We start from the raw sequence: 17,997 nt of genomic DNA on the forward strand, positions 1-17,997 counted from the left end.
GCTCCCTTAGCCGTTCCTCATAAGGCATCGTTTCCAGGCCTTTGACCATTTTGGTTGCCCTCCTCTGGACACGTTCCAGTTTGTCAGTGTCCTTCTTGAACTGTGGTGCCCAGAACTGGACACAGTACTCCAGGTGAGGTCTGACCAGAGCAGAATACAGTGGCACTATTACTTCCCTTGATCTAGATGCTATACTCCTATTGATGCAGCCCAGAATTGCATTGGCTGTTGTTGACTCATTGTTGTCCCACCACCACTCCCCAGGCTCTGCGACATCTTCCCTTGGTGGTTCCCCAGCTGGTTCCTCCCATCATTTCTCTATGTCCAACCAGCCCACGACATCTGGCATCTCCCACTGCTGTGGAGGTTTGGTGTCTATGCAGCCTGACACAGAGCCTTGCCCAATGGCAGCTAGAAGGTCCACAGCCTATTGTTTGAAGACTGAGGAGTCTGTGGTCCTCCAACGCCCAACGGGCCCAGCTAACAGAGGGCTCAGGGTGATGGAAACTGTAATCCAACACCTGCAGAGCCACAGGTTCATATCTCCATTCCAAAGGAGCCCTGCTTTATAACTGCAAAGCCCTGGAAGTGTTGTTCAAGATTCAAGTTGCTGTTCTGCCTTGGTAAAATTTCTTCTGCAGGTGTCGGAGCTATTTAAAGACAGTCAGTGGAGCGTGAGAGTGAACTATTTTTTCCCATGAAACACAGCTGAACAGTTTGCATCTGAAACAGAACATAAATCTGAAGTTTATCAAACTCCCTGGCATTTGCCATTTTTGTGCAGCTACCGTTTCCTTTTCTTTACCTTCCTTCCCACCTGCAAGAGGCAAACATGCCTAATCCGTCGTACCTGACTGGCTTCTCACAAAGCAAACATTGTGGTGCTTTGTTTAAGGAAAGTTATGATCCAGCACAAGGAAAAAGACGGGGGGGGGGTCAAGGATACAAATCCGGAATTATGGCTCCCCTGGACTTCTCTGCCCTACTGTAGAGATGTAATAAAACACATACCCAGGCCTCAACAGGGAGGAAAATGTCAAGCTGCCGTAAACCTTAATGTGGCAAATATTGTAAGTTGTGGATCGAGGGCCCGACCCCCGCTATGTGAAATAAACACACAAGGACACGTGATATAAGGTTAATGGGCAAGAAAAGGCCACAACTTTATTGATTACAGCAGTGAAAAGGTATTGGCTTAGGCATTGGATGACTATAGGAGGTGGGTTTATTCAACAGTAGGTGGAGCCTGTTGATGCCAATCCAACTATAGGCTCACCCCTGATGTCACCGAGGGTCGTGCCATGGCCTCCCGCCAAGCAGGCATCGGACGGAATACACGACCGCCAGATTCCTTTAACGGAATAACCCACAGTAGATAGCATAGGCGATGGCCACACCTAGCCCTTGACACACATGAATCCAATGCCTAACCTACCCACCAATACCACAAAAGTTGTGACGATTGCTACGAGGTAGGCGAAAAAACCAAAAAGCCTAATGCCAAACGGAAAAATTCCTACCAGGCCCCCCAGACAACCGGGGCGACCAACCTAAGGTCCATAGCAAGGCCAAAAAACCTAGACCCTGAGCTAAATGGGAGTGGAGGGTGGGTGACTCGCTGCAGGACGACGACGACTGAGGAGGAGGCGGAGCTGGAGCCGCAGCATTAAGCTGCTAAACACGCCCCCCGGAGACACCTGGTTGGCTGCCTCCGGTGGGCGTGGGCGCCAGCCAGGTGAGGAGGGGCGGGGGCTAAGGCCCCCGGCCAGGGGCGGAGCTCGGGCTCCCGCCCACAACCACTCCCCTCTCTTCCAGGGAGGAGAGTCTCTAACGCTTTGCAGCACACAATTTAAAGCCTCTAAAGCCTATTGGGAACTGTAGTTGGTTAAAGGTGCTAGGAATTGTCCTGCTGCGGGGGGCAAACTACAATTCCCAGGATAATTTGGGGAACGCTCTCCTTTTTCTACCACTGTTTCCACTTTGTAACAATTTGTTCCTCTCTCTTCAGCAGCTTCAACACCATATTCTCCCCCCCTGCTCCAAGTAATTTCAGCCACTCAGGTATCAAATAATGAATGCAATGGTAGCGCTAGGTCAGGTCTTCTGTCCTCATTCTGAAACCTGGCCATGTGGCCAGTCAGGTTTTGCTGCCTGATGACATCACAAAGGCATTTCAGAGTGATGGTCATGTTGCCTGCTCTCAATCTGAATTTATGAACGAAGCTTTCAACCTTGCTTACCACCCCATCCTATGAGAAGCTACCAAATGGAGGGTGTTGTGTACTGAGTTGAATAGGATTCAGAATGCAGCAGTCTGATTGGTCCACAGGAGCCACCCAATCCAGCTCCAGGTGGAAGTGAATCCGCAACCTGATTGGCCTACAGGAGAATCCCGGAATTAGCCAATCACGTGGGGCCCATTGCGTAAACAATGTATATACAGCAGACATTCTGGGGGAACTTCCATTCCTCCTCACCACTATGAGCTGAATAAAGAGCATGAAATCCACTCTCAACTCCAAGTATATTTCAGAGGAGGTGCTTTTTTTTTTTTGCAGGGAATGAAAGTGTTTCTGAAGAGCTCTCCCTGCATTTTAACTCAGCGCTAACCAGTGCTATTTTTCTAGAAAAAGAGGTACCAGAACTCACCGTGTACACTCACCTGAGAGGTGCCAGAATTGAGTTCTTGTGAGTTCCAGCTGGGGGAAAAGCCCTTGCCGGAAGTACTGCTCTGTCTTTTTTGAGCTCCCACAACATGGGAATTTGTGGAAGAAAAGAGAGGAGGATACAGGAGTAGGGTGTCCCCCCCCCCATTTCTTATAAACTACTTGTGAGGTCGTGCTCTGACTTAATCTTGTCCACATGATAAGTTCTCATCTAAAAAATATTATTATCATTATTATTATTATCATTATTATTATTATTCAGCACAGAATCTTCAAAGTCCCAGAACTTTCATCAAGACTTATCATATTTTGATATTTAAAAAGCTGGTAACAGGGTGGGACTTGGCAGTTGGAACCTGTGACTCAAGGGCAGAGCTGACAAGTCCGGAGACAGACTCCAGTCCCAAAGCAATCAATCCACCCCGAGTTTACATCCTTAAACAAATTGGCTGGGGAAATCAGAACAGACTTGCTCCTTTGCTGTTCTGGTAACCAGATGAAAATATTAATTTAAAAAAATAATAATTTAAAAAAGATTGGGCTGGTTGGGTTATTTTATTTTGATTTTCGTTGTTTTGTTTTCCTGGCCAATTTAGCACTTTCTTCGGCATTTTATTTGCTGAGTAGTACTGAGATTTCCTGAGGCTGCTGTTCTGTCCCATCGAGAAAAAGAGACTGCACTTGTGTCCTGATTAGGGTTGTTATGGAAACAATAACTCTATATTTAATTATACAATGGATGGGAGAGAAGAGAAGGCACAAAGGAGAAGAACAAAGGAGCACACTTTGCATTTGTCTGTCCCTTGGGTCCTTTTGTCCTGCATTTATCTCCCCTTCCGGAACTATTCAGAACAAAGATGGATACACAGTAAGGTTTCTAGATGTCAGCTCACTCTGCTAACATCCACTACTCTAACTTTGCCAACACTCTTTGTGTTATGTACTGAGTTGAATAGGATCCAAAATGCAGCAGTCTGATTGGTCCTAGAACAATAGGATTCAGAATGCAGCAGTCTGATAGGTCCTAGAACAATGCAGCAGTATGACTGGTCTGCAGGAGCCACCCAATCCGGCTCCAGATGGAAGTGAATCCACAACCTGATTGGCCTACAGGAGAATTCCGGAATTAGCCAATCACGTGCAGCCCATTGTGTAAATAATGTATATAAAGCAGATACTTTGAGGGGACTTCATTCCTCCTCACCACTATGAGCTGAATAAAGAGCATGAAATCCACTCTCGACTCTGAGTATATTTCACTTTGTATTCCAAAAGGTGGGGAAGGACTCTGTGATATGGCCGCGCCAGAGGTTGCAGGGGCTCTTGAAGGGACCTAACGGCTGAAACACCACGCCATCATCTTGGCAACGCTCTGGGCCACAAACCCGGAGGGAGCTCAGATAGCTCACCAACTAGCGTGCAAATTTGGAATTTTGAGAAAGTGCTATGGGCGCCAGTCAAAAAATGGCAGCCATGGGGGTGTGGCATAACACAAAATGGCTGCCACATCAAAGAGACCAGGAAAAGGGGTGCACTTAGTGGTGATCTTGCCCAGGTATCGAACGTACCAGAGAGGTGCAAGGGGGGAAGCTGCCCCCCAAATCAAGAAAATAAATAAAAACACAGTGGTACCTCGGGCTAAGAACTTAATTCGTTCCGGAGTTCTGTTCTTAACCTGAAACTGTTCTTAACCTGAAGCACCACTTTAGCTAAGGGGCCTCCTGCTGCCGCCACACCGCCGCTGTGCGATTTCTGTTCTCATCCTGAAGCAAAGTTCTTAACCCAAGGTACTATTTCTGGGTTAGCAGAGTCTGTAACCTGAAGTGTATGTAACCTGAAGCGTATGTAACCTGAAGCGTATGTAACCTGAAGCGTGTGTAACCTGAAGCGTATGTAACCTGAGGTACCACTGTAAATAAACTACCGTAACTGACCAATTGCATCACAGATAAAGCCAACAGTTTCAGGTTAAGAACGGACCTCCGGGACGAATTAAGTACTTAACCTGAGATACCACTGTATGTGTAAATAAACCATATACAGTTGTACCTTGGAAGTCGAACAGCTTAGTTTCCGAACATTTTGGCTTACGAGCGTCGCAAACCCAGAAGTGACTGTTCCGGTTTGAAAGCTATTTTTGGAAGCCAAATGTCTGACGGGGCTTCCGCAGCTTCTGATTGGCTTCAGATCAGAAGCTGCGCTTTGGTTTCCGAACATTTTGGAAGTCAAATGGACTTTTGGAACGGATTCTGTTCGACTTCCAAGGTACGACTGTATCCTGAAGGCACCACGGTCTCCAACGTGCCTCATTTATTGGAAGAGCAAAGAGGTTGCAGTCAGGACTGGGAAAACAGCCTTAACCTTTTGCCGTCCTGCCTTTGCCCACAGAAAAGCACCCTCCCCAGGCTGCTTTTCACCTTCGTGGGGAAAAGAAACACACAGAAGAAAAGCTGCTTACGGGAATGGCTTTGAGTGGATGAGCCACAGGAGAAGATAGGGTTAAACACTTTCTCCCAACTTTCAAGGTTGTGTCTCTTTTAAAAAGAAAGAAAAGCAGGAAAATGAAACAGAGAATTCTGTCATGCCCAGTTTGGCCGTGATGGAAAGACCTTGTGATTCTTTTTGCAAGCTGATCACATGCTGCTTGGCCACGGGAGTTGCTTTCTTCTTTGGTCTCAGCTGCTAAGGACTCAGTCGAAACCTCCCTCACTCTTCTTCTTCTTATCAGAGCTTCACCTGTTTTCCACAGAGAGGCTTGCCGGCTCAAAGACATCCTTTTGAAAACACTTTTACAGAAACGAAATGAAGTATGATTCTCCATCAGCATAATCAAGAGCCTTTGGAGTGACTGATTGATTAATTAATGCATTAAATTTAAATTAATGGGCATATCGTGCAGAAGTCGCATGATCGTATTTGCAGGCTTTTGCTCACACATCTGACTATCCTACATGGCTTGGTCACTTTGGGGCTAGATATATTGTCATATAGGGACGCGGGTGGCGCTGTGGGTAAAAGCCTCAGTGCCTAGGGCTTGCCGATCGAAAGGTTGGCGGTTCGAATCCCCACGGCGGGGTGCGCTCCCGTTGCTCGGTCCCAGCGCCTGCCAACCTAGCAGTTCGAAAGCACCCCCGGGTGCAAGTAGATAAATAGGGACCGCTTACTAGCGGGAAGGTAAACGGCGTTTCCGTGTGCTGCGCTGGCTCGCCAGATGCAGCTTGTCACGCTGGCCACGTGACCCGGAAGTGTCTCCGGACAGCGCTGGCCCCCGGCCTATAGAGTGAGATGAGCGCACAACCCTAGAGTCTGGCAAGACTGGCCCGTACGGGCAGGGGTACCTTTACCTTTACTTTATATTGTCATATGCTCAGTGCAGGACTGTCCCCGATGGTAGCTTTGAAAGTTTTGTCTGGTGCAGAACACTGGAATCCAAATTCCACCATGGGAAATAACAGTGCCTTATCTTACAGGGCTGTTGTGACAATTGTAAGGATAATGTATATGAAGCATCTTAACCCCCCCCCCCAACATATAGATAAATTATTATTATTCATTTAACGTATCTCCAAAATCTTAAGAGAGGTACTTTTTGGAGGTTACTGTACTCAAGTGTGAAATTAAAGGTAAAGGTAAAGGTACCCCTGCCCGTACGGGCCAGTCTTGACAGACTCTAGGGTTGTGCGCCCATCTCACTCAAGAGGCCGGGGGCCAGCGCTGTCCGGAGACACTTCCGGGTCACGTGGCCAGCGTGACATCGCTGCTCTGGCGAGCCAGAGCCGCACACGGAACGCCGTTTACCTTCCCGCTAGTAAGCGGTCCCTATTTATCTACTTGCACCCGGGAGTGCTTTCGAACTGCTAGGTTGGCAGGCGCTGGGACTGAACAACGGGAGTGCACCCCGCCGCGGGGATTCGAACTGCCGACCTTTCGATCGGCAAGCCCTAGGCGCTGAGGCTTTTACCCACAGCGCCACCCGCGTCCCTAAGTGTGAAATTACCACTAACCAAAAACACATGCATGCAAACTACTGCTCATGATAAATAGGAAAGATTGCAGTCAAGATTTTCTTTTTCAATTCCTATTGCAGTGACACACCAGAACCAAAACAGGCTTCACAATAAAGTGCGCCCGTTGCTCTCAGTCTCACTGATCCAAATTTGCCCTCGCTGATGAATTGACTGACACCCCATCCATCAAAGAGGGTCTATGCGCCAAAGCAAGCTTCCTCACCTATAGCCTAGGATGAGTACGGGAGTGACCCTTTAAACATTGGATGGTTGCTCTACCAACTGAAGCTGAAGTCAGAAGCCACAAGGTGACACAGAACTTCTTTTTGCTCCCAGCCACTCCACAAGGCTCTTGCCTTTATCTTGACATCTGGGCAAACCCGCATTTACTTTCTCCATTACTGTGCCTGCCTGCGTGCCAGGAATTCCAACCAAAGGTAACTATAGTCATCATAAAAATCATTAGGGTTGTGAACCTTTCCCGAACTCCATTGTGTTAGGCAATTCCAAGCGTACAACACGTTCAGATGTTGCCTAAATGAGTTTCAAATTAGGCGAGCAGATTTTATCCTTGGCTCTGGGTGTTTTGTGTGCAGGATTAGTGCCTCTTGCTTAAATAAATGACTGCACAACGGGGAATACACGTATGCACGAATCGCCTGCTACAAAGAAGCCCTATGCAAAGTTCCCCCGAGATGAAAGAACATTTCTGTATGAATGAATTTGGAGTTTCGCTCATTGCAAATGACTGCAGGTTATAATAATAATGTAAGCTTTTCCTCAGCCCACGTAAGGAAACATATAGGGATTTTCAAACTTGGTCACACTGAGAGGGAGAAATGGAACCGGCGGGGTGGAAAACTACAGCCTTTCCAGCCCAAGTGAATGGAAGCTAAATGCCTGTCAATCCTAAAGAAAGTTGTTGACTAGAAGGAGGCACCAGCGAATCAGTAAATCATATAGGGGCGTAGAGGGCAGCCTCCACTATCTGTGGATGCTTGGGATGCACAGAAGCCTTTCATTCTTTAATTTATTTCTCATAGTACATCAGCTGTTCTTTTTCAAAACATACAAATTAGGAGTTACCAGCCGACAGGGCCGGCCCTAGAATGAGGCAAAATGAAGCAGCTGCCTCAGATGGCAGGTGCTGAGGTGCAGGGAGGGGACAGAGCTGTAAGTGCCACGTGGCCTGTTCTGTACCCTACTGCCCTCGATTGCAATAAGATTCAACTACCAGTTAAATTGGCTTCTGTATGTGCTGTGGGAGAGGGTGCCATCTTGTCCTTCGCACCAGGCAGCAAAATGTATTGAGCTTGCCCTGCCAGTTGAGATTCTACATAATTGGAGCTTGCTAGGTCAGGCCAATGGCCAGTCTAGTCTAGCATAGCATCCTGCTCTGATACTGGTCAACCAGATGCCGATGGGAAGCCCCCAAGTGGGACTGAGCCCAACAACACTCTCCCCTCCTGCAGTTTCTAGCAACCGGTATCCTGAAGTCCTGAGAAATTTCTCTCCTGAGAAATCTCTATGTGGGACAAGAAGCTACAGTTAGAACTGGATATGGAACAACTGATTGGTTCAAAATTGGGAAAGGAGTACGACAAGGCTGTATATTGTCTTCCTGCTTATTTAACTTATATGCAGAATTCATCTTGCGAAAGGCTGGGCTGGATGAATCCCAAGCCGGAATTAAGATTGCCAGAAGAAATATCAACAACCTCAGATACGCAGATGACACAACCTTGATGGCAGAAAGTGAGGAGGAATTAAAGAACCTTTTAATTAGGGTGAAAGAGGAGAGTGCAAAATATGGTCTGAAGCTCAACATTAAAAAAAACCCAAATCATGACCACTGGTCCCATCACCTCTTGGCAAATAGAAGGGGAAGAAATGGCGGCAGTGAGAGATTTTACTTTCTTGGGCTCCATGGGTTGCTGACTCCTGCTTTTGTTGTTGTTGTTTAGTCGTTTAGTCGTGTCTGACTCTTCGTGACCCCCTGGACCAGAGCACGCCAGGCCCTCCTGTCTTCCACTGCCTCCCGCAGTTTGGTCAAACTCATGCTGGTAGCTTCAAGAACACCGTCCAACCATCTCATCCTCTGTCATCCCCTTCTCCTTGCGCCCTCCATCTTTCCCAACATCAGGGTCTTTTCCAGGGAGTCTTCTCTTCTCATGGACCCCTGCTTTACTCCTTAGCTTTTTCTTCTCCTGAAGATATCCTGCAAGGCAGTGGAGGTTTGGATCAGTTTTCCTTCTCCTAGGTGGGCTACCTTCCCAGGTTGATGAGCCCCATCTGCTCCTCACTTCCCTCTACAGCACATACAGGAACCACCTTCTTGACTGTTGGATCCACTTTTGATCTCATCCATTCAGCCCTCCAGAGCCTGCCTTGCATGCAGGGGAAGCCCCTAACTCACCCAGGGTTTGAGACCCATTGGCTATCCTCACCTGGTTTAGCTGGCTAGTCGAAGCCATTTCCTGGGAGTGTGGTTGCTGTCGGATGCTGACAGCTTCTAGGAGCCACAGGTAAGAGCTGAGTGTGGGGTGGGGACTTAAAGTGGACATACTACCCCAGAGGTACTACCACTCATCTAACACCCCATACACCACAAGGAAGGTAGAAAACACTAAGATCAAGAGGCCTGATTCAGTTGTGGACTGGTCTCCTTATTCCATAAAGACAGAGGAGATGCACACACAGTCAAACAAAGTGGTACATCTCAAAATTCCACCATCTCACATTGTCTGATGTGTCAAGCATCTCTCCAAGCAACAGAGAGTCAACTAGGCAGGATGAATGTCCTGCAGCGACACTCCCTTCTACGGAGTCCTGTATGCTCCCCTCAGCAGATTTCAGGCTATGAGGAGTTAAAATGGGTGGACACAGCCAAGGGGAGAGGACTGGCAGCTGGCAATGCAGGCTAAACGAGGAGGAAGGAATGCAAGTAGAACCCGCAAACAAGAAAAACGAGTGGTCCAAGTTCCCTTCAAGGAAGTGCTCCCATATGACGCGCTTTCTGACCCTGTTGTAAAAATACTTGCTTTGTCCATCTTGCCCCAGAGCAAATAGATCTGTATCACAGGAAGTTCACATTCCATTTTCTGCTTTACCCAGAGTCTCAATAGCCTTGTGCAAACATCTTACTTTTCTAGTCACAGGAGTGTCACGTTAGAGCAGAGTGTTACTACTATGAGCAGGCCAGGATACGTGCAAATTTAAAAGTTCAACTTTTTTGAAGCAGAGCCATTTTCATTGATTCTCTTGTGTGGGTCACATATGAACTAAAGGCCTTAACTCATGCTGAAAGACTGTGTGTGTGTGTGTGTGTGAGAGAGAGAGAGAAAGAGAGAGAGAGAGAGAGAGAGAGAGAATATACTTACCCTTCTATTTTCTTCACGAGTGTTGTAGCGTTACTGTGACTCAGTGACAGCGCCATAAAACAATTTCGGGGGGGGGGGGGTACTGTCAGGGGCAAAGTATATTTCCAGGTGGGTGATAAAGAAAAAGAGCAGGTGGCTCTGTGGGTTAAACCACAGAGCCTAGGACTTGTCAATCAGAAGGTCAGTGGTTCGAATCCCCGCTATGGGGTGAGCTCCCGTTGTTCAGTCCCTGCTCCTGCCAGCCTAGAAGTTCAAAAGCACGTCAAAGTGCAAGTAGATAAATAGGTACTGCTCCGGTGGGAAGGTAAACGGCGTTTCTGTGCACTGCTCTGATTCACCAGAAGCAGCTTAGTCATGCTGGCCACATGACCCGGAAGCTGTACACCAGCTCCCTCGGCCAATAAAGCGAGATGAGCGCCGCAACCACAGAGTTGGTCACGACTGGACCTAATGGTCAGGGGTACCTTTACCTTTATGTTAATGACAGGAGTTCAGCAGGTGGGGGGCAGATGGCGGGGCTGTCACATAGAAGAGAGCAAAGATTTGTTCTGCATTGCCCCAAAATGCAGTGAGAAGGGGGCGAAATTGGCTTCTAGGACTCTGGCAAAACCAACTGTAAGGAATACTGTGCCTGAGTATTCTGTGCCAATTTATGATCAGCCAAAGTTAGCAAGATCCCCAGTCAGCTGGATGAGCTGCAGTAATTTCCCTTAATGTGTTGGCTGTATGATCAAAGGATTTCCTCCCAATGAATTTTCTGTACAAGATGGAAGGCTCTCAAAACAGCTGGTTTAACACTTTGATGGAATGGACAAGCCATTGCGAGAAGTAGAAGGTAATCATGTACGTTCATTTCCATTTGACAAAATATCTCCCCAAGGAAGTGATTTTCCCAAAGAAGAGGAAAGTTGATACCAATTTATTGGGATTGTTGCTAAGCAGAACATATCAACAAAACACAAAATAAAGACTGATGTGTGTAAGGGATAACATACCAGCTCAGATGAAAGCCTGAAGCCAGTTTGCATTGAGCAAAAACCAGTGTATCAAGACTTATAGAAATGACATATATTTTTCCACTGCATCAGGCCTGTAGACTCTCTAGGAATGAGCCAATAAATGCAAATTTAGAATGGTTCATTGGCTAGAATGAACTAAACAAGTATCTTTGCCTCCAGGAACACATACTGTACAAAATTTGTTCAGGTTGTTTAAAACCTATCAGGAGGGCATGTACTTGTGAATGCATATTTCTGCATGAATGAATGCTACAAGACTAGTATATTTCCTAGCATGCTTCTCTTGTATGGGCACCACCATTGCTGTGGATACTCTGTATGCAAAGGTACCAAGATAAGTGAGGATCTGCTACTAAGAGACAGTCATAATTAAAAGTGAAATTTGCATAATGTCACTCATGTTTCATTACCTGCAATTTTTAAAAAGTTTTGAGCATGATGTATTGTGCTTTTACTAATAATGGGGGTGGAGTAAAGAGCTGGCTTGGACAGCCTGCCCTCTCACTCACCAACTCATCTGGCTTCTGAAATTCCAGGAGGCTTTGCCCCCACACATAAACATTGTCTTCACAGCCATAACGACTAGGAACTTGAATTTGCTTGTTCTTTAAATGAAATATTCTTGGGGAGCCGGAGTCTGTGGCCAGTAAATTCTGCAGCTTTTATGCCTTGTCACGAAACTACAGCTCTGATCATAGCACAGAATTGTTGTTTTGGGTGGGTAGCTCATAGCAGTTTTATGCCACCCCCTTCCCAGCCTAATGAGTAACCAAGGTAATAACTAGGTTGCGCTAGAACTGCCTTTGTACTACCAAGCACACAGAGGTTCATAGAAATGTGAGCAAGGTCTCAGTTCACCAAATTCTACAGCTCTTTGTATGTTCTCAAAAGAAGGAGGCACCAACTACAGATGATGGCATCCAGAGTATGTCCAGATGAAGGAGTGGAAAGTAAGCAATAATGGCAGATGAATGAATTTTCATCTAGGTCATTCTGGAGTTATTGCCTGGAGCTACTAGAGGAGGCAACTCATTATAGCAGTGGAAGAGCAGCTCTCTGGTGAACTCCCTATGACCTCCAAATAATAAATGACTGCAAGACAGTTTGGGAAAATATTAGTCCCCCACCCCACCCTTGCTACATTGCGCCGAAGACATACAACTTCAGAAACCCTTCATCATCGCAATTATTGCAGCCTGGAGGAAGATCTAGAGGCAGTTTGAACCAATGCGCTAATACATCTTTGGTGATAAGCTTGAATCTGCATAGAGCAACTAAATAATCATGACATATTAACAGCGTGACTGGATGTATAGGAGAGAAGCCTTGTAAATCAGTGATCTGATCTTGTAGAACTGAGCTGGCAAGACTCCATGCAAGCTCTGATGCTTTGTCCAAATGGGGAACATAATCACAAGCAAGCATAGGGTGGTGGGGAGCTATTTTATCCAGGACCCAGTCTCTTCTAGGATCCATCACTTTCCAGGTTCCCACAGGATTCCACTGCCAAGAAGTGGCAAACAGGACCTCTTGGGCAACTGTGCACACACCTTCATGAGAAAGCCTGACAGATCAGGGCTACCTCGTCCCAGGTCAGAGGGTGTGTGTATGTTTAAGTGACACACTTTCGGGAGTGATTGTCTTTCCCCTGGGTCAGGGGTCTGCAACCTTTAAGACAAAAAGAGCCACTTGGACCCGCTTCCGAAGAAAAAAAAACTGGGAGCCGCAAAACTCGTCATTATAAAAATAACTTTTTCGTCACTTTTTTTTATTATTTCTTTGTTTGACCCCTCAGAATTACTCCTCCTCAAAGAAATAAACGTTAAATCAACAAGTTACCTTTTTGTGTGTGTGTGTTCTTCACTCCCCATCAAACAGTGACCAGCATACTGCCCCCTTTCAATGCAGTGACCAGCGTACATGCCCCTTACAATGTAGCGGGCGGGTGGGCGGGAAGGTGACGTCGGGACGGTGCGTGACTAACACACGCACCGCCCCCATGCGATGTCACAGCCAGTACAGCGCCCGCCACAGTGGGGAGTGTCAGGGCGCACAGTGCGCCTCCTCCCCTCGCTAGTATCCGCCCTGGAGCCGCGGCAAAGGTGTAAAAGAGCCACATGCGGCTCCGGAGCCGCGGGTTGCAGACCCCTGCCCTGGATCATTCTTTATCTCAGTGACTCTCTGTAGCATATCACAGTGACAGTGAAAACAGGATGAGATGAAATGACAGGGAAATTTCAGTCCTTAAGCCCCAAGGCAAAGGATGGGAGAGGAAACCAGTCCTGTGAGGCGGGGTCCTTATCCTGGAGAGTGTGGAGTGTTAGAAATGAGGACTTCATCACCCCTTTCTCTATGGCTCTTACCTAGCACAGGTGGGCAGTGGTACCCACACACCGCTCTCACTGCCTCTCCTACCAGTGTTTCGCTGCACCTTCCACTGTGGCCGAATCCAACACATGGGGATTGTGTTAGCCGCAGTTTACCTTGCAAGAAGCCAGCTTGCACATGGCTGCATTTGCACATGAAGAGCACATATGCAGCATTCTTTCCCCAATCTGTGCCGGCTGGGGCTAAGCTGAAGTCCAAAACACCTGAGGAGCATCAAATCAGGAAACGTTGACCTAGAGTGAAACCTTTATCTAGAGATGAACTCTAGAGCAAGGGTCACCAATGTGGTGTCTGTGGGGAAAATGTCTCTCTCTCTCTCTCTCTCTCTCTCTCTCTCTCTCTCTCTGTGTGTGTGTGTGTGTGTGTGTGTATGTGTGTTCACAATGCACACAAAGATACAAGTTGGAGCCAATAAAACAGACCCTCTTGAAACTAAGTATTTTTTTCATGCGTTTCTCTCTCCTTATCTGACCACCATCAAATCACAGATTACATCTATCTGTCTGTACTGTATTAACCAAACAGTAAATACCACACATCTTAGTGCTTTCCAGCACTGCTATGGTACAAAGACATTGATCCCAAGCACTGGTCTTTATTAATCCTCTCTTTTAAAATACAAACTACCATCAAATCATAGGTCAAAACATATGCTTTTTTGTGCAGTACATCAGTGTAGGCTTTACTTTGCTGATGTTTTTTGGGGGGATGAACGCTCCATCAAATCGTGGCAGTTTAGGAGGATCTGTCTTAATTCTGCTAGATCTGACTTTTACCTAGGCCCCTTGGAAAAGGTGTATGTGTGTGTGTGTGCTGATATTATTATTATTATTTGTACCTTTAGTTTTAGATCTTATTATGCTTTGTGTGGAAATTGTTCAGTTTGGTCATGTACTTTTTGGTGTGTTTTATTTATTGTTTATGACTTCTTTTGCAATTATGAAAATCTTCTCATGTTGTAAGCTGCCTCGAACATGATTTTAATGATGGAAAGGCAGCATACAAATAAATCATTGATGATGATGAACCGTGAATTGTAGGCCAGATTATCCTACCATTGCCGATGCGAGGCCAGGGGACATTTGCCTAAGGCCAGCTAATGGATTTTGAAAATGGGTGGAGACTTTCCTAGCTCACCCTTTCATTCATGGTAAGGTAAAGGTAAACGTAAAGGGACCCCTGACCATTAGGTCCAGTCGTGGCCAACTCTGGGGTTGCAGCGCTCATCTCGCTTTATTGGCCGAGGGAGCCGGCGTACAGCTTCCGGGTCATGTGGCCAGCATGACTGAACTCTCCCAGGAAGTTCTGAGTTCGATTCTAGTTTCTGCCTTGGATTATATGTGACATCAGGATCTCCCCTCTCCCATATGGGGCTATGGCTAACGGCAACCTTCACTACAGGGTTGTTGTAAAGGTCTTGTCATGTAAAGCGCCTTTGCGCTTAAAAGGGGGCCTCTGTGCTTCAAGATGGAGACTGGCAAAGGTAATAGGAAGACTCAGGAACAATTCCATTGGCTGCTTTTAGGGGAATAGGAAAACTCTTATGTTTTCATCTGGAAAAGAGGCTCAGCTGACATCCTGGTTGCTACGAAGGAAGGAGCGAGCATATGAATGAGTCAGATCTCTCTCTCTCTCTGAATGACTTTCGAAGGGGGCAGGGCTTCAAGTGGAGAATGGAATTCAGGTGCCCATCAGAGCATCTCCCGGGGAAAGCCAAGAGTTGCTTCGCCCGCTAGAACAGCAGGAGGACGCCCAGAAGCTGAGATCCTCTACAGGATGGGGAGCAACGTGCGCCTTCGCCGGGAGCAGCAGATCCCCCTCGGTCCCCATGTAAGCGAGATCTCGACAGAGAGCCTTTTGTTTCGGGAACTGCGGGCGGGAGGAGGGGGGGAGACAGACACAGAGAGAGCGCCTTTGGAAGGCAATGGAGAAAGCGAAAGGGTTTGTTGCGACGAATGGGGGACGTGGGGGAGGCGTTTTTATGTGTGTTTGGGGGGGTCCCTTCCATCCTCGCCTTTTGTGCCTTAAGCCACCCGCACCTTTGTAGGATAGGGACCCCGCACAGCTCAGAACAGAATTGGACCGGTGCATGCATACAAAACACACAGAGATGGGTCTCTCTCCCAGCTACAATTGATGCACCGAGTCCGCTTCTGCCCTGCATTTCCTCCGGGCAAGGGGGAAGATCCATTCTCCGGCGACGGAGAAATGTTATGACTGGCCAGCGATTGCCGTTAGCTCGTTTCCAGACAGAGGGGCAGAGACTGTCTGGAAACGTCTGAGAGACAAGCCCTACTCCCTTTCCACTCCCATTCTGGTCAGATACTCAATAGTAGTAAGTTATTGTTTGGGGGGAGGGTGTTCCCCAGAGTGTAAAGGAAATGCACTCTTCACATGCTCAGGCGCACTCTCATCTCCTGGGAACAGAGAGCTGAGCTGAGCTCAGAGGAAGCCTGGTTTAATTTATACACCAGCCTTCGGGTCGCTTTTAAGAGGGGCTGTGAGGAGGGTCCCACATGCAGGTTTAGTTTCAGCAACAAGAGCCCTCCTGTTCCTGGGCCACCCCAGTCGCAACCTCTCTCACATCTTGTCAAAACTCCCCACCAAGAGCTTGTAGATGCAAGTCTTGATATACTAAAGCACTTTCTAATTTGAGTTGTGCCACGATTGCTACCCTTACTCTAAGGAAGCTATGCTGCTATCCCTGCTGTGTTCTAGTTTGTGGCAGTGTGTACTGAGGCTGCAACTCTGAGACTGAGCCCCACAGAACTTAACAGGACTTCCTTCTGATACAGATACATATAGGGTTGCACAGCAAGAGTTTGAAATCCCTGCAGCAGTTATTTTAAAAGCAATTATCTGAGACCTAAAGCTCCTAGTGCTTTGTGTCTTCAGAGATGGGCAGCAGGAAGTTTGGGGGGAGTGCCTGTTGTTTTATTGCAAGATGTTTCCTCTAGAAGTCTTTGCATGGAAATGAGGTACATGTTTCATGTCATCAAGCCCAGTGTTCCTTCATATAAATACTCAGAAATAAGAAGTTTTCTTGGGAGAAAGCCCTGATGAAAATTGCATAGAATTAGAATCTGCACTTAGCAGACTTTTTTAAAAAATGTGTGCATTACAGGTTCACACACTCATTGAAAGTCTGGAATAGCATCTATATGTGTACTTGTGAGATTGCGTTCAAAGAATGACAAATGTTTGTGCACAATGAGCAAAATCCCTGCCGTGTGTTTGAGGAGACGGCTTGTGTACTGCAAAGAGATGTGTGTACATCCTTCGCATTGCACCCCTCTGATCTTGGGGGTATAGCTCTTCCATCAAGTCTTAAGTAACCATGTAATGCACAGCATGGGACACGGGTGGCACTGTGGGTTAAACCACAGAGCCTAGGACTTGCCAATCAGAAGGTCAGTGGTTCGAATCCCCGCAACAGGGTGAGCTCCCGTTGCTCGGTCCCTGCTCCTGCCAACCTAGCAGTTTGAAAGCACATCAAAGTGCAAGTAGATAAATAGGTACCGCTCCGGCGGGAAGGTAAATGGCGTTTCCATGCGCTGCTCTGGTTCGCCAGAAGCGGCTTAGTCATGCTGGTCACATGACCTGGAAGCTGTACGCCGGCTCCCTCGGCCAATAAAGCGAGATGAGCACCGCAACCCCAGAGTCGGCCATGACTGGACCTAATGGTCAGGGGTCCCTTTACCTTTACTAAGGCACAGCATGAATAGTACAGGAGCTTGATTTAAATTGTACAAGTTAACTGAAGTAACTGTTGCTGTGAACACAGGGTGGTCTTCAACCATGTGGCACTCCCACCCCTGTGATCCCTGCTCTGGAGAATTGGAGGAATTCCCAGAGCAGATTTAGGAGGCACACAGGGAAAGAAAAGCACAGAAAAGTCCATTGCACAAGTGGAACTTGTTCCGCCCAGGCAAAGTGCATAGGGCTGCATCAAATACGACCCATAACGTCCCGGGTGTCTTGCTTTGGAAATCAAACTGTTGAGAAAAATCTTAGCCAACATAGCTGAGATTATGAATTTATAGAGGATTGATATGGGAAGTGATTAAACGTGCTCATCATGGGGCAAAGTGACCTATTGACCCCTTCCACCCACTATGCATATATAGTAATTACTACATGGATTCTTGAATCTTAATAGTACACACAATATAAAAACAAGCCTCACTTATGTTTTGGATCAGGGTTGCTAAGCTGGACAGAAAGAAAGCTGCTTTTGTGGTGGGAACCCACAATTTGCAACCATGAAAACTGGATTTTTAAAATGTATTTGCTGATAAACCTGACCAGGTTGCTGTGAGATGTGTAGAGGGAACAAATGCAGCATTGATGCAAGTGGAAGATAATGCCTTAGGTTTACTTTGCAAAAATGGGAAGTGACTCAGTTTTTACAGGTTTTGCACTTCTTATAATGCAATGCTAAACTCAGCTGAACTCAGGTAGAAGTTTCTGAGTGAGATTGAACAGTATGATTCTTAGAGCCATAGGGAAGGTAGGGGGCAGGGGTGCAGCAGGTGTG

At 47.0% G+C, this 17,997-nt stretch overlaps 1 protein-coding gene and 1 long non-coding RNA gene across 2 annotated transcripts in view; both read left to right on the forward strand.

Moving 5' to 3' along the window:
* Positions 1-17,997, forward strand: part of LOC144325946 (uncharacterized) — a 351,581-nt gene that overhangs the window by 298,504 nt on the left and 35,080 nt on the right. The window lies entirely within an intron of this gene.
* Positions 15,136-17,997, forward strand: part of GNE (glucosamine (UDP-N-acetyl)-2-epimerase/N-acetylmannosamine kinase) — a 37,942-nt gene continuing 35,080 nt past the window's right edge. The window contains exon 1 of the mRNA XM_028712428.2: positions 15,136-15,290. Within this exon, the coding sequence (XP_028568261.2) occupies positions 15,237-15,290 (54 nt within the window). The 5' untranslated portion in view covers positions 15,136-15,236. The remainder of the gene's footprint in view (positions 15,291-17,997) is intronic.

Source organism: Podarcis muralis, chromosome 17 (genome assembly GCF_964188315.1).
Source record: "Podarcis muralis chromosome 17, rPodMur119.hap1.1, whole genome shotgun sequence".
Lineage (NCBI taxonomy): Eukaryota > Metazoa > Chordata > Lepidosauria > Squamata > Lacertidae > Podarcis > Podarcis muralis.